The sequence below is a fragment of the Spermophilus citellus genome (genome assembly GCF_964194105.1).
Source record: "Spermophilus citellus genome assembly, chromosome: 7".
NCBI lineage: Eukaryota > Metazoa > Chordata > Mammalia > Rodentia > Sciuridae > Spermophilus > Spermophilus citellus.
This window is the reverse complement of record NC_138188.1, coordinates 26,059,721-26,081,930: the sequence shown is the minus strand read 5'-3', so window position 1 is coordinate 26,081,930 and position 22,210 is coordinate 26,059,721. Positions and strand designations below refer to the sequence as shown.

At 40.2% G+C, this 22,210-nt stretch overlaps 1 protein-coding gene across 1 annotated transcript in view; it reads right to left on the bottom strand.

Annotated features, from left to right (window-relative positions):
• Positions 1–396: 396 nt before the first annotated feature.
• RBM5 (RNA binding motif protein 5) overlaps positions 397–22,210 on the bottom strand; it is a 31,581-nt gene continuing 9,767 nt past the window's right edge. The window contains exons 5-25 of the mRNA XM_081300996.1: positions 21,248–21,317; positions 20,692–20,765; positions 18,046–18,129; positions 15,121–15,181; positions 14,627–14,692; positions 14,057–14,217; positions 13,001–13,098; positions 12,326–12,413; positions 12,076–12,153; positions 11,920–11,992; positions 10,872–10,957; positions 10,418–10,502; positions 10,121–10,212; positions 6,355–6,516; positions 5,624–5,773; positions 5,475–5,546; positions 4,670–4,849; positions 4,307–4,381; positions 2,031–2,128; positions 1,822–1,951; positions 397–1,024 (exon numbers count right to left, since the gene is read on the bottom strand). Coding sequence (XP_081157122.1) covers positions 899–1,024; positions 1,822–1,951; positions 2,031–2,128; positions 4,307–4,381; positions 4,670–4,849; positions 5,475–5,546; positions 5,624–5,773; positions 6,355–6,516; positions 10,121–10,212; positions 10,418–10,502; positions 10,872–10,957; positions 11,920–11,992; positions 12,076–12,153; positions 12,326–12,413; positions 13,001–13,098; positions 14,057–14,217; positions 14,627–14,692; positions 15,121–15,181; positions 18,046–18,129; positions 20,692–20,765; positions 21,248–21,317 — 2,109 coding nt within the window. The 3' untranslated portion in view covers positions 397–898. The remainder of the gene's footprint in view (positions 1,025–1,821; positions 1,952–2,030; positions 2,129–4,306; positions 4,382–4,669; positions 4,850–5,474; positions 5,547–5,623; positions 5,774–6,354; positions 6,517–10,120; positions 10,213–10,417; positions 10,503–10,871; positions 10,958–11,919; positions 11,993–12,075; positions 12,154–12,325; positions 12,414–13,000; positions 13,099–14,056; positions 14,218–14,626; positions 14,693–15,120; positions 15,182–18,045; positions 18,130–20,691; positions 20,766–21,247; positions 21,318–22,210) is intronic.

Below are 22,210 nucleotides of genomic sequence, written 5' to 3'. Positions count from 1 at the left end.
CCCTCTCAGCAGTTGAGAAGACAGAAGGTAAATGGAGTTATGATTGATTTTCCATTTAGTCTTAAAACATGTTAAACTCTCAAACTTAAAAAAAAAAATGAAGCCGGGACCAGTGGCATATGCCAATGGTTCAGTGCCCCTGGATTCAATCCTCCATATATATATAAATCTGAACTTGATGTTGGGAGTATGGTTGTATGGTTCAGTGATAAAGTGCTCATCTAGCATTCTGAGGCCCTGGATTAGTCCCTAGAATTGCAAAAACAAACAAAAAACTAACCATGAATGATGGGGACAAGGAAATAGCATAAAATACTGCTTATTAAAAAAACACCAGACCTGATTAGCTCAGACTTGCTTTACCCACCCACTCATCTAGGAATAAAGAGACACAGGACACCCATTTTTTCAAGGTATTTCTTTTGTAAAGGAGCCAGATTTGGCAACTAGACTGAAAATCTTCCAAAATTCTGTACAAATGTGTAATATACAAATATACACAAGGCTTCTGCCAAGAAAAGACATCAGAGGACAAATGACAGAGGTGGCTTCAGTGTCACTTACCACCTAGGGCATCTCAAACCCCCAGGAAGGAGGGATCACAACATAGATTACACATGTAAAATACACTACATTACACTATGTACACGGAAGTATAAAAAGCCCACTGTCCCCTCTGGTCTATTCACAAGGCCCTAGGACGGGAAGGAAGGCCATTTACCAGATAACCACATAAGGGAGCTCTTTTTAAGTGGGAAGGAGAACCCTGAAGAATGAAGTGGTTCACTCTAAAACACTATTAACAGCACAAGGCATGCCCTTAGGCATAAGAGTGAATTCAGGACACGGTCCACTCCTTGTACTCCTTGGAGCTCCTTGTCATTTCTCTCTTACAATCTCACTCCATTTCAGTGAATCGGGCAAACATGGCTTTCCGGACAGCATCTTTGTAGGAATCGGCACCTGACAACCCATATGCACTGCCTTTGGCTCCCAGGCCAGCTCCCTTTAGCCGGACTTGAGCCTGGGGAAACAAAATCAACCAAACAACTGTTAGCAGCTGGCAGGTAGAGTGTGGATTATTTCCATCTCTCATCCAACCCATTTCTTACCAAGCAGGACCACCCACCAGGAGATGCTAAGTTTATATGAAGGCAAGGATTCTAGGGTAGGTTTAAAGACTGGAATAATAAAATGGACTACAGAAAACAGCTAAGTGAAGCCATATCCCATCCTCATGACTGTTCAAGCAAATACCTATGCTTTGTAAGAAACCCAAAGCACTCCAGTGAGGCGTGGGGCAGACCTGATAATTATAGGCATAAATTACCACAGGATAGCCAATGTCAGCAAAACTCACATGCAAAGGATAAACATGGTCTGTAAATGTCTAAGCTGTACTGTGTCAGGACAGTGTGGAAGCAATCACTGGTATGGAGCTCTTGCTTAGGCCAGTGCATGAGGGCCTATGATCCTGAAATTATGTCTCAATCTGGACTATGACCAATTTAGGGACTGGGGGTGGGGGTAGCACTGAGGATTTAACCTAGAGGGTCTCAATCACTGAGATACACTCCAGGCTGTCCTCGAATTTATGATCCTCCTCCTTCAGCCTCCCAAAATCACTGGTGTATGCCAGCACACGCGACTTAAATTTTAATTTTAAAAGATATAAGGAGGGTGACAACATGACTGGCAAGTCTTGTGCTAAGGTAAAGCTGCTAGTATATCCCAGGCTTTCTGGGCACTTTTATCTCTTCTCATTTTTTCAACAAGGCCTATAAACCCAGCATCTACATGATGCCCACTCCTACTGCTTACCTCAATGGGAGCTGTGATGCCTTGACACTTTCTTCCCAAGCCCGAGCCTTCCCGCCAGCCCATGGCCTGCAGCATCTTGTTGCCAATGTTACTGTGGTCAATGCCATCTTTGGTGGGCTGCTCGTAATTCCTGCCAGTGGCAAACACACAGTTACTTAAAACAGCTAGAGCCCCAGCTAATGAACTGGAAAATGGTGCACATGACATACACAGTGCCAGCATCAAACTGCTTCTTGCGTTTGGGCTCTGGAGGTTCTGGAATGCCATACTTCTCTCGTCTTTCTGCAGCCCGATCTCGATATTTCATCTACATGGAAGAAAAAACAGTATTAGAAATATTCAGACTCCAGCCTGTTAATAGTTAAATGCATCTAGACTATTTTTAATCTGGAGCATAGCTTTTTATAAAGTTTTTATTTTACATTATTATTTATTTTTTTAGGTACTGGGGATTGACTCAGAGGTGCTCAAATACTGAGCCACAACCCCAGTCCTTTTTATTTTTGAGATAAGGTCTCTCCAAGTTGCCTAGGGCCTTGCTAAATTGCTGAGGCTGGCCTCGACACTGAGATCCTCCTGCCTCAGCCTCTTGAGTTGCTGGGATCACAGACATGTATCACAACATCCAGCAGTACGAAGCCTGGCTTTTTTTTTTTTTTTTAGTACTGGGAATTAAACCCAGGGGTGCGTAATCACTAAGCTACATCCCCAGGCCTTATTTATTTTGAGACAGGATCTTGCTAAGTTACCTAGGGCCTTACTAAGTTGCTGAGGCTGGCTTTGAACTTGTGATCCTCCTGCATCAGCCTCCTGAGCTGCTAGGATTACAGGTATGTGCTACTGTGCCCAGCTATAGTGTTTTGGCTTTTGAATCTTTAAAAAAAAAATTTTTTTTTAGAGCTGGGGTTGTGGCTCAGTGCTTGCCTAGCATGTGTGAGGCACTGGGTTCGATTCTCAGCACCACATATAGGTAAATAAATAAAGGTCAACCAACTAAAAAACTATCTATCTATCTATCTAGTTGTAGACAGACACAGTACCTTAATTTTACTTTATTATTATTTTTTAATGTGGTGCTAAACTCAGTGCCTTACATGTGTTAGGCAAGCACTCTACGAATGAGCTACTCCCAGCCCTTGGGCCTGGTTTTAAGTTCCAAATTCAATGAGGCTTCCAGACCTACCCAACAGTCCCTGGGGAGACGGCACCATAACCAGTGGAAAAAGGGAGAAGCAAATGACTTAAAATATAGACACTTCAGGGGCTGGGGTTGTGGCTCAGCGGTAGAACACTTGCCTTGCACCTGCGAGACCCTGGGTTCGATCCTCAGCACCACATAAAAATAAATAAGTGAAATAAAGGTATTGTGTCCAACTACAACTAAAAAAAAAATTAAGACACTTCAAAATTTTCTCAGGATAGAAAATTTCTAACCCACAGTCTTTATTTGCATTTAAAACCTTGTCCAGGGCTGCGGTTGTGGCTCAGTGGTAGAGCACTTTGTTCAGCATGTGTGAGGCACTGGTTTTAATCCTTAGCACCATATAAAAAAGTAAACTAATAAAATAAAGTTTAAAAAATTAAAACAACAACAACAAAAATCCCTGTCTGAAGCAGGCATAGTGATGCATGCTTGTAATTCCAGCAACTCTGGAGGCCATGCCAGGAGAACTGCAAGTTTGAAGCCAGCCTTAGCAATGTAGCAAGAATCTGTCTCAAAATAATTTTAAAAAGGGGCTGGGGATATAGCTCAGAGGTAAAGTATGCCTGGGTTCTATATTCAGTACTGGAGGAAAGCAAAACAAATAAACAACCCACCCCAGGCTGCCTAGTCCCCAATCTGCCACCAGCACCAAATGCTTGCCCATTATTGCAGCTTTCTATCATTGTCTTCGGCCTTGCACGCCATGCCCTGCCTATCCCTTCCTTCCGTATCATCTGCAATCATCTCATGTCCCTGCTAGATCCTAAGCCTATTTAAAGCCTCCCTCATCACCCATGAAGGCTTCCCTGGCCAGGCCAAATAAGAACATTCTTCCCTTGAAAAAAAACCAAGTGTTTGTCACCAGCGAGTATTTGACATTTTGTACCTATAAGCAGTCTTGAAGTTGTGCTGGTCTTGTGTAACACCATGAAGGTACAGTGTGGGGCTCACAAATACATAAAGCCCGTGTCCAGTATATATGAGCTACAATGGTTAGGTGACAAGTGTGTTAGAAATCTTTTTATCCTGCCCTAGGGACCTGAAATTAAATGCTACAAATAAAAGTTAAAGGCAACCTGGGCACGGTGGTATATACCCACAGTCCTAGCTACTCAGGAGGCTGAGGGAGAAGGATGGCTTAAGACTAAGAGTTCAGGGACAGCCTGGGTAACATAGCAAGACCCAGTTTCAACCAACCAACCAAAGCAAAATCAAAACAAAAAATGCTAAAGGCAGATATCCCGAGATCGTCTTCCTAGTGGCACATTGTTTCTGATTCACCTCTCTCTCCCTCAGCTCCAAGGCTTCCAGCTCCTGTTCACTCAGCCTGGATCGTCGGTAGATGTCCATGTTTTGCTATACAAGAGATTTTATAGACACAGTTAGAATTCAGGCCATCCTAATGTGAGATGTCATAACATTAGTACTATCTATTGTGTTCTAAACGCCAAAACATAATTCAATACACCATGGCATCAAAACCAGCACCAGTGCGGAGATATAAGGCTCCCCTCCATTCTATACTTCCATATAACCATTCAACAGAGGAATTTACCAAACCTTCACCAAGGTCAGGGCACTTTCATCATCTCACTACCTCCCTTCCCCATTTCCAATCAGCTTCTGGGAAGCAAGCGAGGTCACCTTGTGTAAGTCTGAGAGCTGCTGGTGCCTGACCAGGGCATCTTTGTTTGGGAACTGGCGACGGCAAAGCAGGCAGGCCATCTTCTTCCAGTCAGCCAGCTTCTCTTCCTCACTCTCAAGTCTCTCTACCAGCTCCTCCTCATTGTCACTGTCACCACTGTAAGCAGCAACCAGACCCCTCTGGGGACAAAAGAATGGGTCATTGGAAATGCACAACAGGAAGACAGTAATTGCTATGTATATGGATAAAGTGATGCCTAATCCAAAACTTGAGAAAATCCTCATTACTGTGTCATCCTTCAGTATAGTGAATTACATTTTATTCATCAACTGTACAGAGCAGTCCTTAAGTATGGGGCCCGATAACCTCCTGGTACTAACCCTCCTGGAACCCAAGAAACATGGTCTTGGATGAGTGTTTTTCAAACCACCAATCAAGTACAAAACCCTCCAATACAACAACAGATCAAGAGTAACAGCCAGGCTGGACCAATATCTACCCAATACAGGTTTTTCTTATCTAATTTTTCTCTTTTCACACCATTAAAACTTCTATTTACAGATGAAACAAAACTCAATTAATGGAGCTTAGAATTTGGGCTTCATTATTACTTCACCTCACCTGTTTTCAAACATAGAAAACAAATCCCTTGTAATGGACTCTACGTGTAGAAACTGTTCCAAATACTCACAAAGACCACATCCATTTTAAAGTAGAAATCACATTAGCCAAGATGTAGTTGAAACTCAAATCCACACACAAATTACATATATGATCTTTAAAATGCAAGTGATATTTTCTTACTTTGAGGGGATTCTCCTCATCTCCATTTCGTACCAATTCTGGGATGAGCTGCTGCCTTTCAGCTAAGGCTCCCTGGGAAACAGAATAAGCGATAAGCCTCAAGTTTTACATAGGCTCCCACTAGGAAGTGTGATCATTCCTATCATTACCTTCTTTTCAAAGAGAGCAAAGCCAGCATCTGCTGCAGCAGATTCTCTCCTTTCTTCTTCCCTCAAGGAATTGACTGGTTGAAAGCTGTTTTTAAAATTTTCTTTTTGCTTGTTTAAACTCTTAGCCCAGCGTTCCATGTCTTTGGCAATCTAACGTCAAACAACAAGCACCATCAAAAAACATTCAGTACCTTGTACCACTGCAATGAACCATTAAGGATCTTATCTCAATCACATGAGGTATAACAAACCCTCTTTTACCTCTTCCTACAAATATTTCCATAGATACCATAACATATAAACACATGAAAACTTCTTGAAAACCCATGACACTTCCAGGATGGTTTTGTTTTGTTATGTCAGGCTTCAAACCCAGGTTCTTACATGTTAGGCAAGTGTTTTACCACTGAGCTAAATCCCTTCTTTTTTTTTTTTTTGGTACCAGGGATTGAACCCAAGAGTCCTTAGCCACTAAGCCACATCCCCAGCCCCTTTTAGTTTTTCAAACAGGTTCTCACTAGGTTGTTTACACTATCCTTGAACTTGTGATCCTCCTGCCTCAGCCTCCTGAGTTGCTGGGATTACAGGAGTGCAGCATCACGCCTGGCTCAGTCCAGTTTTTAAGAATCTAAATAAAGCTGACAAAAGTGCTACAACACAAAAATAAAGAAGTAAGCTGTTCAGACAACCCAAGGAGAGAATTAAGGGTCCCAGGGTGGTCATATTCTTACCTGTTGGGCTGTTTTGCTCTTGGGTTTCTCCTTCTTCTCCTTCCCCTCTTTTGTGGGAGGCAGACCCGTCTGCTGGTGGGAGGTAGTCTCCGCAGCTGGCACATAGGTCTCCTTTTCTCCATCCCAGTAAAGATACTGCTGTGTTAAGGAATTATAGTAGTACTAGAAGAAAAAAAAAAAAAGTACAATTAATGAAGGTTTCTGATGTTATGTCAACTTTCTTTTCTTTCTTTTTTTTTTTTTAAAATGGTATGGAAGATTGAACCCAGGGCACTATATCCACTAGGCAAGTGTTCTACCACTGAGTTATTTCTCAAGCCCTGCTATGTAAACTTAAAAGAAATATTTTGTCAGGTCAATGACAAAGAGCAGGTTAATATTGTTTTTGTCAAAAAAAAAAAAAAAAAAAAAAATTAGACTAAAGCTGGATGTGGCAGTGCACACCTGTAATCCCAGTGACTTGAGAGGCTGAGGTAGGAAGATTGCAAATTAAAAGCTGGTACCAGCAGCTTAGTGAGGCCCTAACCAACTTGGTGAGACATGTCACAAAAATTAAAAAAAAAAAAAAAAAAAAAAAAAAAAAAGGGAGGTGGTTCAGTGGTAAAGTGTCCTTGGGTTCAATCCCCAGTACCCTGGTACCCACCCCCCACAAGAAAACCATAAAAATATAAAATATGTTGCAAACTAGTGATATTTCCTACTTATAAATGACCTGTGATACACCTTGGAATACTTGAAGATGATGAGTCATCTAGCAAAGCAATGTGAAACTTCTAGGGTTAAAGCAAAATATGATTTCTTCTACTAAACAGTCTACCCAGGGCTGGGGATATAGCTCAGTTGGTAGAATGCTTGCTTGCCTTGCATGCACAAGGCCCTGGGTTCAAACCCCAGCACCACCAAAACAAACAAACAAACAAAAAACAAAGTCTACCCAAATAGCACTGTCTCACTCCTTTACAGAGACAACACCATTTATACAAGCCAGGTAGCCAGAACAGATGGACATGTCATGAGACGCACATCTTCTGTGAAAACTAGTTAATAGCTCTTCACTAGGCTCAGTCATGTAGAATCCTTTGGATCTCCAGGAAACAGAGAGTGTGAACATTAGCTAGGGAGCCTAGAAGGAGGTATGGTAAAGAAACCTGAACTCAACAGAAGTTACAACAGAGTACAGATGGCATCTTTCTCTCCTTTATTTTTGTCACTCACTACCTCCTCAACAGGGACAAAAGAGAGAGTGTCAGTTATGTTTCCTCTGGGGAAGGTAACAGAAGTACACCAAGGAGAGATGTTAGGGAAATGGCCAGACTGCACAAATCAGAGTGAAAGAACTGCAGACTGGTGGCACACAGCTTCACACTTCCCTTCTTAGAATCCACAAGTTCTCAATGCCAAGGTCTTGTTAAAAGTACTTATTTTACTATTCTATATATATAGTTGCTGGTCATAAAATATTTATTTATGGAGTGTTAAAGTTGCTTTTCTTTCTTGCTTTTTATTTTGCAGTGCTGAGGATTGAATCAAGGACCTTGTGCACGCAAGGCAAGCACTCTACTGAGCTACATCCCCAGCCCTGCTTTCCTATTTCAGAAGTTATGTACATCACTAAAAATAAAGCATCATTACACAGATCTGTTAAATTTCTATCCTCAATACAGAAGCATGCTAAGTAAAAGAAGCTGGTATGATGGTGCTGTAATCCTAGCATCTCAGCAGGCTGAGGCAGGAGAATCTCAAGTATGAGGCCAATCTCAGCACCTTAGTGAGATCCTAAGCAACTTAGTGAGAACCTGTCTTAAAACAGAAAATGAGGGTTGGGGATATGGCTCAGTGGTAAAGTACCCCTGGGTTCAATCCCTAGTATCCCCTCCTCTCTGGAAAAAAATTTAAAGAAGTTGTATACAAAAGGACACACACTGTTGGATTCCATATATATGCAATGTCTAAAACAGGTAAATCCACAGAGACAAAAAGTAGATTAGTGATTACTGGGCAGAGGTGGGGAGGGAATATGGAGTAACTATTTAATGGGTATAGGATTTCTTCTTGGGGTGATGAAAATATTCTGGAATTAAGACAATGGCTTGACAGTAGGAATACAGTAAAAACTACCGAGTTACAAACGCTAAATGGTTAAAATGGTGGATTCTGTTTTTTATGTGTATTTTATCTCAGTTGAAAAAACAAACAAACAAACAACAACAACAACAAAAAAAAAAAAAAAAAAAGGAGAAAACCACAATTAAAATCTTCTAGCTAGGTCTTTACTGGTCACTTGATCATTGAGCCACTTCCCCAGCCCTTTTCGTATTTTATTTAGACTCAGGGTCTCACTGAGTTGCTTACTTAGGGCCTCGATAAGTTACCAAGGCTGGCTTTGACCTTATGATCCTCCTCCTGCCTCAGCTCCCGAGCTGCTGGGATTATAGGAATGCATACTGTGCCTGGCTCTTTACATAAACCTTGACAAAATTATCTCTGATAACAAAAATCAGAATAGTGGTTACTAAAGGGAAAGAGTGCTGACTGGCAAGAGGTTTGAGGGACCTTTCAGGTAGGCCGAGAATGTTCTCAGTGATGGTATAAATATGTTATCCATGCAAATTTTGGAAGAATTGCACACTTTAGTCTTTTTGTGTGTGTGTGGCCCTAGGGATTAAACCCAAAGGTGCTTTACTACTGAGCTACATCCCTAGCTATTTTTATTTCTGAAAACTTTTATTTATTTAGGAACCAGGAATTGAACTCACTGGCACTTATCACTGAACTTCATCCCCATCCCTTTTTCATTTTGAGATAGGGTCTCAGTAAGCTGTTGAGGTTGGCTTTGAATTTGCAATCCTCCTGCCTCAGACTTCACTGTGCCAGGTTTTAGCCGCTTTTACTTTGAGACTGAGTCTAACTTGTCCAGGGTGGCCTTGGATTTGAAATCCTCTTGCCTCAGCTTCCCAAGTAGTTAGAATTATTACAAGCATGTGTCACTATCCTGGCCACACTTGAATCTTGTGTATTTCTTTACATGAACATTATACCTCAAGACTTTTTTTTTTTTTTTTTTTTTAATGCTACTGGAGATTAAACCTAGTGCCTTGTACATGCTAGGCAAGCAATCTACCACTAAGCTACATCTCCAGTCCTCAAAACATTTTTTTAACCTTAAAATTAAAAAAAAAAAAAAAATGTAAATCCTAAAATAAAAATTACACTTTGGTGGCTTTGAAGGACTTTTTTTTTTGTGTGTGTGTGTGGTGCTGGGGATTGAACCTAGGACCTTGAGCATGCGAGACAAGCACTCTACTAATTGACCTTTATTTCCAGTCCATATCTTGGTGGCTTTGAAGAAGTTAAAACTTATCTTGGGACTCAGTGATACAGCATGCTCAAGGCCCTAGATTATCTGATCCCCAACACCACATACACAAAAAAATCCCCAAACAAACAATAAAAACAACTTATCTGAGTTACATACTCCTAACCAGGGAATATTTTTTTTTTTTTTTTTAAAGAAAGAGTGAGAGAGGAGAGAGAGAGAGAGAGAGAATTTTTAATATTTATTTTTTAGTTCTCGGCGGACACAACATCTTTGTTGGTATGTGGTGCTGAGGATCGAACCCGGGCCGCGCGCATGCCAGGCGAGCGAGCTACCACTTGAGCCACATCCCCAGCCCCCTAACCAGGGAATATTTTATCTCATGCCTCAGAAATATAAATGAAACTAAGGTACTTCTATTGAAGCTGAGAGGTAAAACAGCACACTTACTTGTGAGTTGGGGTCATAGTAGAGCCCTGTTGTTGGATCATAATAATATCCTGAAGATTCATCATACTGGTAAGTGGATGTGTCAGGTACTGCTGCAAAGACAAAATTCAGCACATAGTCATTCCAGGTAAGAAACTGGCTATATTTCTAAGCCAGTAAGATGAATCAGGTCTTAATGTTCTTTTTCTCACATCCCCAAGTGTCCCTCTGATACCCACAATGGGAGAGGAACTTTTATTAAACAAAGACACAACTAGGACCTTCCAACTGTCAACAGTCCCATGAGGTTTGGCTTACCATATTTGGTACCAGGAACTACACCAGTGGGGGAAGCAGCTGGGGCCTGTGTACTTGTGCTAGTGCTAGGCTGTGCTTCCTCAGTCTGGAAAGAACAGCAGCTTCAATATAATTTCAACTGTAAAGTCTTTTAAGAGAACTAAACCACTGCAATCATCCAGGAGGAAGGGCTCCCCTGACAAGACATACTGCATCAAGGATCGAAGACAATCCTTCAGCAGAATATATACTAATAACTTTCTTTTTAAGGGCCGAGTTGAAGCATGCACAAAGTATAAACACACTCCATTTGGAGTTTTATATTTAAAACATATGCACATACGTACAATAAAATTATAAAACTGGAATGTATATTATTCAATCCTAGTTTATATAGTAGGAAAGACAGTATTTGTACAGCAACACAAAGTTTCCCTAACAGCCTTGCATTCTCTATTTAAGAAGACAGGATTACCGGAGAGCCAGGTGGATTGGAAGTCTGATTATACAACTGGGGACTCTGGGATACCACAGCAGCTGAGGTGGTGTTCACTGCGGTGCCTGATGATAAAGAGGTTAGAAGAGCTTAGGTATTAAACTTCAAGCCAACTCTATATAACTGTAAAGCCCAATCCAGTCTTCAGTCTTTTATCTTCCCTCAATAGTGGTATGAGACTGAACGCGGGCACTTCACCAGTGAGTTATATCCCCAGACCTTTTAGTTATTTGAGATAGGGTCTTGCTAAGTTGCTAAAGCTGGCCTCAAACTTGAAATCCTTCTAACTTAGCCTCCTTAGTAGCTAGGATCACAGGTATGCACAACCATAGCCAGGCTTAGCCTTCTGTCCTTGTATGTCCTTAATTTAGTTCCTTCTAAGGACCCTAGAATCTATGACACTTTCATCTTCTTAAAATCCTATTTAAATATAATATTCAAAGTTAAGGATTCTGTATGATGGCTAAGAAGGAAGAAAAAAAAAGCGCATTTGCTCTGGGTTGAGAAAAGACTGGAGTACAAGGCTTTTATAATTCTGGAACAAAAACTTAAGCAGAGGCTTCTTGACTCTTCTGACTGATATTAGAGCACCACTTTAAAGCCTCTCAGCTCTCTTTGCTCACCTGAACTTCTATAGGCACTTATGAGTTCTAACATGGAGATGTGAAAGAGCTGAATATCAAGAATAAAACTTTTCATTACATACTGGCTCTTTTTTTTTTTTTTTGGGGGGGGGTTGGGGCGGGGAGCGGAGAGGGTGCTAGGGACCGAACCCAGGGCCTTATGCATGCGAGGCAAGCACTCTACCAACTGAGCTATAACCCCAGCCCACATATTTGCTCTTGATGTACACCAACAACCCTAACCTTCCCCAGAACTTTGGGCACATGGTAACAGCAATGAATATACCTTCACATTCTTGCAGGGATATGAACTTCTGGGCTTTGGGTCTAGTTAAGATACCTTGTCATATTTCCTCAACCATAGTTGTTTAAATAAAAGCCAAAAAGGAGATGAAGTTTACTACCTGCTGCAGATGATGCATCAGATTCCAATCCTCCAGCCTGTTGTTGATAAAACTGTTGGTAATCCTGTGAGTACTGAAGAAAAGCCCACCATTAAATCTGCTATTCTCAGACATTCTCTACAGAGTAGACATTGAATGATGTTCAAATCCACCTACCTGAGCATACTGGGCATAACCATCTTGTCCTGGCTGCAGGTAACTGTAGTCAACACTGCCTCCTTCGCCACTTTGAGACTGCAAAATGTTAAATGAAAAGCAGTCAAAGACAAACTTAGTGGATATCAAGTAAAAAAGCTTGGAGGCATCCTCTAAAAATTTCAACAGAGAGAGCTTCTATTTCACATACCACAGGAGAGTTCATTTGGGACCATGAACACATCCCAAGCAAAAAGATCCTTTCTCTTACCTGGGTGGATGACCACTGAGCAGCAGCAATAGCTGTACTAGCCACAGAGAAGGCGCTGACCCGGTTGCCATCTGGGAGGACCAAGTCTCTGAAACCACAAAGATCCAATCATATGATTCTATCTCAGTTTGTCCCAATTAGTGCCCAAATACTACCAAAGGAGTAGTGATTGACACCAGTCTTTTGTCAGCTCTTAAATGTGGACAAGGCCACATTTCACAGGGGAAGGGTCTTGGTGGACCAGTTTCTTAGTAGGCAAGTGTCTTTTGTTATATATCACTGCTCTTCTTCGAAGTGCTATCTAAAGACATCTGTTGGATGAGTAATGATATTAGAAAAGGGAAATTTACAGCACTAGACTGAAGCACCATGTACATGAAGTTACTAGCATGCTATGGCATGAAAGGATTATTTCCAGATGGGCTTGCATTATACTGCTACAGTTTGCACAGAACATGTTCTCAACCCATCTGCCATGCTTTGCCTTTGTCCTGTTTTGAAACCATTTCTGGCAACCATTATCAACCGGAATAAGCTCTAAGAGTAGAAAATCAACTCACTCTTAGCCTATAATTAACAAGAAGAGTTATGAACATGGACTTCAAGTACAGTTGGTGAAGCATCGACAAGTGCGCAGATGTAGTAGTTTGAAATAAGGAGAGCAAAGTCACTCACTTTCTGGCACTTTTTGCAAAATCAACTCCAATAGTTTTCCCATCAATTTTCAAAGGAGGATGCAGACTCTGTAATATTTGAAGCAGCTGAGAAGCATCCTAGAGAAGAATGTGAAGAAAAACAATTTTGTCACATAATTTTCTTTCTACCCTCTACCCCATACAAGAAATAAGGCCAGCTTCTGCAACTTAGCAAGAAAGACCCTGGGGGTTCAATCCCTAATACTGTCAAAAGAAAAAGGGAAACCAAAACAAAATAAAACCAAACCAACAACAACAGTGATTTCTTTTCTTTTCACCAATGAGTTACATCCCAGTTCTTTTTAATTTAATTTTGAACTTCTCACTAAGTTGTTGAGCCTGTCCTCAACCTTGTGATTCTCCTGTTTTAGCCCTCCAAAGCCACCAGGAGTATAGGTGTGTACCACTGCACGTGGCTAGTGATTTCCTATTGTGTTTGCAGATATGAAATCTTGAGGAATGAAATACCCCCAGGACATGAAGGTATCCAGTATTAGTAAAGGAACAAAATCAATATAAAATAAAGCATGAAGGACTAAACTGTGGCTCAAACTTTAGTTCTCTTGAAGCACATACATTATTTTTGCTACTTATCAAAGACATAAGTCCCTTAATTTAGCATTGAAAAACTGTTTATAAGCATGAACCTTAGACTCCAGGAGCCTCAAATATAATATGATTAAAATTGGATGAACTGTTTGCCTCTTTTTTTTTTTTTTTTTCCTGGTACCAGGAATTGAACCCAGGGGTGCTTTAACCACTGGGCCACAGATCCAGGCCTTTTTGGTATCTCATTTAGAGACAGAGTCTTGCTGAGTTGCTTAGGGGCTTGCTAAGTTACTGAGGCTCGCTTTGCACTCACAATCTTCATGCCACAACCTCCTGAGCCACTGGGATTACATGTGTGCCACTATGTTTGCCTCTTAAACTGTTTCTTTTATTATTTTGGTGCTGGGGATCAAACCCAAGGCTTCCACATGCAAGCACACCACTGAGCTCCATCCCCCAGGGCAAAATTAATTCAATAGAACCTCACCATTGCAGAAGATAGCTGCACAAATGCAAAGCCTCTGTTCTGCTGGGTCTGTTTGTCTTTTATGAGGCGAATGTTATTGACTGCTAAGGATGCATAAGGAGACAGTGCTGTCATGATGGAATCCACGACAGTGTGCGGAGCTATGTTCCGAAGAATGATTGCTGGGGGTGAATGAGACAAATGGCATAAACGTGCATTCCCACCACCAATGCTTTTCAGGACAGGTTTAAATATAAATAAAATTCATTTTGGGGAGATCCAGTGAATTTTTCACATTTACATGGAGAAAATTCTAAAACAAATCTTTTTTTTTTTTAATATTCATTTTTTTTAGTTGTAGTCAGACACAATGCCCTTGTTTTATTTATTTATTTTTATGTGGTGCTGAGGATCGAACCCAGGGCCCCGCATATGCTAGGTGAGCACTCTACCACTGAGCCACAATCCCAGCCCCTAAAACAAATCTTTTATGAGACAACCTAAAGCAGCTGTTGCTCATTAAAACAGTAAAAGAACTGAAATTTTCAACTGAGAGCAACTTTTAATACAAAAGTCAAAACTTGAACTTACTATCACAGTAATAATCCACAGACTGAACTGATTCTGTGGTTCCAGGGGGCACTTCCTGTTCAGAATCTAAAAGAAAAATAAACCCCATTTAAAACAAACAAAAATACATTAAAACCCCCAAAGCTTTTATTTTAAACACATCTAATAGTTTTTTTTTTTTAAATGACTTGTGGCTATAGCAAAATATCATAATTTTGACATGGTTAATGTAGAATGTAAACATTGGGTCAATGCAGAACTGGCATCAGACCAACAAAAAGCAGATGTAGAATGCAAACCTAGTGAGCAGACTTAATTCTGGAAAACAAAAAAGGAATTTTCTGTGCTCTCACAATCATCATCAGCATTTACCCAACCTAAGATAAAAGGCTTAAGGAAACTATACAAGTTACTTATTTGAATGTCCTAAAATCTATTCTTTTCCTCAGGCTCACAGATAATAATTCCATGGTCAAGTTTTATTGTATTTTCCAAAGAGCTGAATCCACGCTTACCAAACTTGTCTGCTCCACATCGGAAGCATTTTAGTCTTTTTCTGAAATTATTAAGGCAGCACTGGAAAAAAAAAAAAAAGTTTTATCTGTAATTATTTCTCACATTAGGCCAACCTTTCTATCAACAATGTGGGTTAGAGCAATGAGGCCATAGGTAAGTCTAGTAACTAATATAAAAAATGCAGAAATTGACCACGTAGCTGAGACAAGGTGGCATAACCTAAAATTTTATTTATTTATTTTCTGGTACAGAGGATTAAACCCAGGAGTGCTTTTTCACTGAAATACATCCCCAGGGATTTTTATTTTCCATTTTGAGAAGGACCTCAAATTTGCCATCCTTCTGCCTCAGTTTCTTGAATCATTAGGATTATAGGTATGTGCCACCATACCTGGATAATCCCAAAATTTAGAATGTTAGACCATGTGAATAATTCCAAGATAAACAAGTTTTATTATCTTTTGAAGAAGAATTCTATTTGTACATGTATGGTATTGGGAATTTAACCCAGGGACACTATACCACTGAACTACCTAACCCATCCATTTTTATTTCCATTTTGAGATAAGGTCTCACTAAAATGCTGAGGCTGGCAATCCTCCAGTCTTCCTAGCTGCTGAATTACCAATGCATGTCACTGCCCTCAGCTTTTTCTTTTTTTTTTTGGTGGTGCTGGAGATCGAACCCAGGGCCTTATGCATGACAGGCAATCACTCTACCAACTGAGCTGTATTCCCAGCCCAACATTTTTTTTTTTTAAATATTGAAAGAGTACTGTATATATGCAGACATAGTGTAAACTGAACGCTACATAGTCCTCTACTGGAAACATGAAGAAAAAAGATTTGACTATTCTCGAAATAGGAATATTAGCTAGGTGCAGGGGCAAACACCTGTAACCCCAGCAACATAAGTGGCTGAGGCAGGAGATCACAAATGTAAGGTCAGCCTGGGGAACTGAGGATGTGGCTCTTGTTTGGCCACAGCCTTGTGAGGCCCTGGGTTCAATCTCCTGCACTGAGTAAAAAAAAAAAAGGGGGGGAGGGTTGGGGGTAGATCTCAGTGGTAGAGCTCTCCTGGGTTAATCCCTAGTACCACCAAAAACAAATAAAAATAATAAAAAGTAATGTCAAGTTCAAAATGCTGTACTTGTGTCAGGTCCATTAATAGACCTTGCATGAAGGTTCCCAAGGATTTTCATTAATACAATTTTGGTGGTGGTGGGGTCCTGGGAAGTGACTGAACCCAGGGAATATTCTACCACTGAGCTGCCTCCCTAGCCCTCTTTTTTAAAAAATTTTGAGACAGGGCTGGGGTGGTGGCTCAGTGGTAGAGCGCTCGCCTAGCATGTGCGAAGCCCTGGGTTCAAGCCTCAGCACCACATAAAAATAAATAAAATATAGGCATGCTGTCCATCTACAACTACAAAGAAAAAATTTAAAAAAAAAAATTTTTTTTTGAGACAAGATTTTGCGGGGCTGGGGATGTGGCTCAAGTGGTAGCGCGCTCGCCTGACATGCGTGCAGCCCGGATTCAAACAAAGATGTGTGTCCGCCGAAAACTAAAAACTAAAATATTAAAAAAAAATTCTTTCTCTCTCTCTTTGAAAAAAAAAAAGAAAAAGATTTTGCTAAAGTTGTTCAGATGGGCCCTGAACTTGTGATCCTATCTCAGCCTTTTGATTAGCTGGGATTAAAGGTGTATACCACTGTGCCTGGTTTCATTAATAAAATTAAGAGGGGCTGGGGATATAGCTCAGCAGGTAGAGTGCTTGCCTTACACGCACAAGGCCCTGGGTTCGAACCCCAGCACCACCAATAAATAAATAGATAGATAGAAATAAAATAAAATTAAGAGACTTTAATCTCAGTGCTAGGGAGAGGCTGAGGCAGGAGGACCAAGTTCAAAGCTAGCCTCAGCAATTTATCAATGTCCTAAGCAATTCAGTGAGACCCTGTTTCTAAGTAAAATATAAAAAGGGCTAGTGAGGACTGGGGTTGTGGTGCAGAGGTAGAGCACCCGCCTATGGCTCAGTGGTTGAGTGCCCCTGGGTTCAATCTCCAGTAAAAATAAAATAAAATAAAAAGACTAAGCAAGACAAGCAGAGTGGCACATGACTATAATACTACCTACCCAGCAGTCTGAGGCAGGAGGATCACAAATTCAGGGCCTATCTAATCTCAAAATAAGAAACAAAAAGGACTAGGGATACAGTTTAGTGATAGAGTAAGTACTGCTGGGTTTAATCCCCAGTATTTTGAAAACAAAAAACAAGAGTAACCAGATTCAATAAACAGTAAAGTGAAACACACCTAAAATCTTTTTTTTTTTTTTGGTATTTTGTTCAGAGTTGCTTAGGGCCTTGGTAAGTTGCTGAGGCTGGCTATGAACTTGTGATCCTCCTGCCTCAGCCTTCAGAGCTACTGGGATTTTAGGTATGTACCATTGTGCCTGGCCTAAAGTCTTAATTGAAACTGTGGGCTTAAAAACCTGACCACAGGCTGGGGTTGTGGCTTAGTAGATAAGTACTGGCATAGCATGTGCGAGTCACTGGGTTTGATCCTCAGCACCACATAAAAAAAAAAAGTTGTAACTGTTTAAAAAAACCAAACCAAAACAAAAAAACCCTGCACTGCATTCAACCAAATAAAATAAAGGTTCCCCCACAAAATATATATAGAAAACTCTACCTCTCCACCTAACAAAATCTCTCAAGTTCTGTGGATTCTATCCTCTAATACCAGCACAGAAGGAACCAAGTTAAGTCATAAAGCACAAAAATTACCTTATAATAAATAAGAGCTAGTGATTATACACTTAACTAATTTCCTTGTTTGTATATCAAACAAACAAACAAACAAACAAACAGAAAAACAGCCAAACTGCAAAGTAGTTTTGTTTATTTGGGAAGCACACATGCTTACCTTGTTACAAAGCCAATCTTCAAACTTAGGTCTGGGATTGCTATAATGCATTGCGATGTGCTTTCCTTGAATCACCAACTTTTTCTGTAAGAAAAAAAGTAATTAGTTATTCCCATTGTGAGGAACATGTGTCCATTTTCCCAGGGCAGAGCACACTTCGGAAAAATCAGTGCTCTGGAATTAAATGGACAACATACGGGGAGGACCAACCACCGCCACCTATACTCTGCCCATCCAATCCTTCAGATAGGCAGTAAGAGAATGGGATGCGGAGTAAAGGTAAACGGAGTCAGGGAGTGCTGAGAAAGCTGCCAAACACTAAACGCTGACATGCACCAGGCCGTGTCTCCAGCAGAGACAGAAGTCCTAACATTCAGCATTGACAAGCTGCCTGAGAGTGACAGTTTAATTCAAAAGCAGAAGACAGACTTCTCCCAGTTGAGACTGTCTCCTGCATTAGCCCTTAACATGGTGTCCTTGGGTTTTGCTTCACTTTTTCCCAGTTCCCCATCCTTAAACAAAGTAATAACTTTTATATTTCCCCTTCCCCCAAACTCATGCTTCAGGATGTGTCCTTTGGGGAGACAAAAGGAAGGGAACTCATTTTTAAAGGGATTCTGATTATAAGTCTTTCTCAGAAAGGACTATTCTGAATGCCACCAACTCTAAAACATCTAAATGAGATTTCTTCCTGCCAAATGCAACCATGTTATGTCCTAGGTGACAGATGTGTTTTTTCACTGAATGGATGGTACTTGCTTCAGGATGAGTAACCAGGAGGCCAATGAAGTTTCTTCAGGGGGGTAGGAAAGTTTCACAAAAGTGTACACCACCTCATCCTTCAAGTCAACCATTGTGACTAAAAGGCATTTAACTTTAAAAGGTCAAACTCTGAGCTCAATCCGTCTAGCTAAGAGTATACCTAGCACCTGCCCCCAAAGAGCCTTCATTTAACAGGAGCACTTTGTTTTTTTGTTTTGTTTTGTTTTTGGAGGGGGGGGAAATGGTGGAAGTGGGGGTAATCTCACACTATCAGAACAGATTCAAGTAGGTTAGATATCCAGATTTTTAAAAGGAGTCTAACCCCTTTAAATTACATACTGTTGAACAATTTGGTTCTCACAAATTATGGAATATTTAAGATACTCTGTAAATGTTGTTTCTGCAATACCTAAAGGCAAGACTGCATGTCTGGCCAAGAGAAAAAGAGCTGAAGGGCGGCCAAGAGGGAAAGAACTAAAGGGCCATCCACTCAGTGTAAAGTACAGAAGCATATATAAGCTGGGACATATGCCAACAGATCATCCCAATAGGAGGGATGTGTGTTAGGGGAGACTCCAAACTACCACTAAGTCCCTAATCCTATTGAGCTTTTATTTCTGGAGTGAATTTGAACTGTAACAAAGTATCAGACATTAACATAGCTTTGTATACATTAAAACTGTGGAGACTTTTAAATTAACTGTTCTATAGGCTTAAAATTTTTAGGAGTTTTAAACTCCTAAATTAGTCATTGTGATACATCCACTGCAACAAAAGATATTGTCAAGAAAGTGGACTCACAGGAGGCTTGTTGTATATTGTGGATTTACTAGGATGGTATCCACAGTATGAAATGAATGAAGCTATACTTTTACAAGAATAAGTTATGACTTCTGGGTTAAGAAACTGAGTCTTATTAATGAATCATCAAAGCGATACTCTTATTAGTAATCTTATTATAAACAATCAGATTACCAAAGAATTAAACTTTTTTAAAAAAATCTTTATTTTTATGTGGTGCTAAGGATTGAACCCAGTGCCTCACACGTGCTAGGCAAGTGCTGTACCACTGAGCCACAAACCCAGCCCAAATTTAATTCTTTTCATGGGTGCTTCAAGTCAAAATGCTACAGAAAAGCAACATTCTGGAAGTAAACTTCTCAGAATGCCCTGGGTTAAAGGCATTCAATATTTTGCTTTGGAGTTCATGCAAAACTTTAAAGTGCCAAGCACTGAACATTTTATCTTGATAAACCGAAGAATACTTCAGTTAATACTACATTAAAAAACCATAAATGATTTGAACAGACTGCAAAAGGCATCCTCAGAGGTATTAGAAATGTTAATGCCACTCTAACTAGATTAGATGGCAGTAAGACACCACTCCCAGTCTCATTTCAGACATATTATTCATAAATACCACTAGGTTCTTAAATAAAAATGGTCCCTAAGACCCATCTAAGCAGTTATGTCTACAGGCAGAAATAAGGAATTACTTATAAAAATGCCTGCAACAGCCTTCCACTTTTACTTTTTCTTCACTGTCAAATGGAGTGTTTGATATTCTAAGTTTACTCTCAATGGATATTATGAATAGGAAAAGGGGAACATAAAGATATTTTGGTAAATACCAGACAGGTACTAAGTAGTTAAAGCTCTGCCAGGTAGCCATGTTTGAAAGCAGAACAAATTCTGCAATATAGTACTTAGAACTATATTTATTCTACTAATGTTAATTTTAATATATACAAAGCTTTTTTTTTTTCTTTTTTAAATTAAAGTCACTCCTTTGGAACAAACCACTCCTTCAACCTTCTTTTTTTTTTTTAATTGTACAGACTTGTTCCATTTTCATGAATATCTAGACTTGGTGAGTGAAGCAACCTGATTGGCTTCCATCCAGCTGGTAGCATCTTGCAAGTGATAAAACTCCACGAAGGCGAAACCACGGCTTACACCTAGAGACAGCATTCAGATATAGACGGGATACTCGTGTTAGTCAGTTCCTTTATAACAGGTGAATCTCTCTCCCACTGCTTCAACACTGCGTGACAAAGCCAATTGGGAAGCAGCTTTACAAATGTGACTTGACTTGGGGATCTTCTTGATACTTTGCCATGGCAAGGAACAAGCCGCTTGAACTAAATGCCACTCCATTTGATTCCACGCTTAAAGTAACCATGCAACCGACTATAAACAGTCAAACAAGGAGTTTATAAATCATTACTTACCGAAGGAAAAAAAAGCCCCTAAAAACAAAGTTTTTAAAAAGTTCCTCAGATGCTAACATCGTTTTCAAAGAGTCACATTCCTTAGCCATGGCAAACCTTTCATTCTGAATTCATGTGCTTGAAGACTGGGGGTATCAGGATGTTCTTTAGGGACTGAGGTGGGAATGGGGGAAGAGAACCGGAACAGTAGGAACTAAGCAAGCTCTCACCTGTTTTCCTCTTCATCAGCCTCACATCTGCAGGCTGAGGGCCTTCAAAGGACTCCATCATTTCTCGGATCTGCAGAGTTTTATACATTTAGAGTTAAAAGTTTTGGTAACACACTATTTTACATCAAAGAAAGTTTAAGGAGTAAGGATTAGATCATCTGTCGGTCAGTCAAGTTTTTAAACTTATATCACACCAAAATGCAATTATTCTAAAAGGCATATATGCTGCCTGGAAATTTCCCTCAGGCACAATTATTTATGCTATGATATAGAGTCTTACTCACTGTATGGTGCCCTCAAACCTCCCTCAATGTCTTCAATGTTTTAAGGATGCCGACCGAATATGAGATTTAAAAAGGCAGAGGCTGAGTGTGATGGTGCACCCCTTTAACCCCAGCAGTTTGGACAGCTAAAAAGCAGGATGACTGTGAGTTCAAAGCCAGCCTCCGCAACTTAGCAAGACCCTATTCCTAAAACATAAAAAAAGGCTGGGAACGTGACTCCATTATTAAGTGTTCCCAGGTTCAATTCCCTGTATAAAAAAAATAAAAATAATAAAAAATTTAAAAAGGAGAGAATATGCTACTATCTGCTGAAGTATGACTATTCAAGAATACCTAGAAAAAGTGGAGCCGCTCAAGGTAAACATGTTCTTCACAACATCTTAAAATTAATATATATATAATACAACATTCTTAAGCTCCTAATAAACATAAATTAGACCTAGAAGAAATATTCTGGATGTGAGACTAATTATTTATTGTAAATGGCAACGATAAATCAGGTGTGGTGGTTCATGCCTATAATTCCAGCTACTTGGGAAGCTGAGGCAGGAAGATTGCCTTAAGTTCAAGACCAGCACAAGCAGTTTAGGGAGACCCTGTTTCAAAAACAACAAAACCAATGGTTGGGGATGTAGCTCAACAGCAGAATGCTCCTAGGTTCAATCTCCAGAACGCCCAC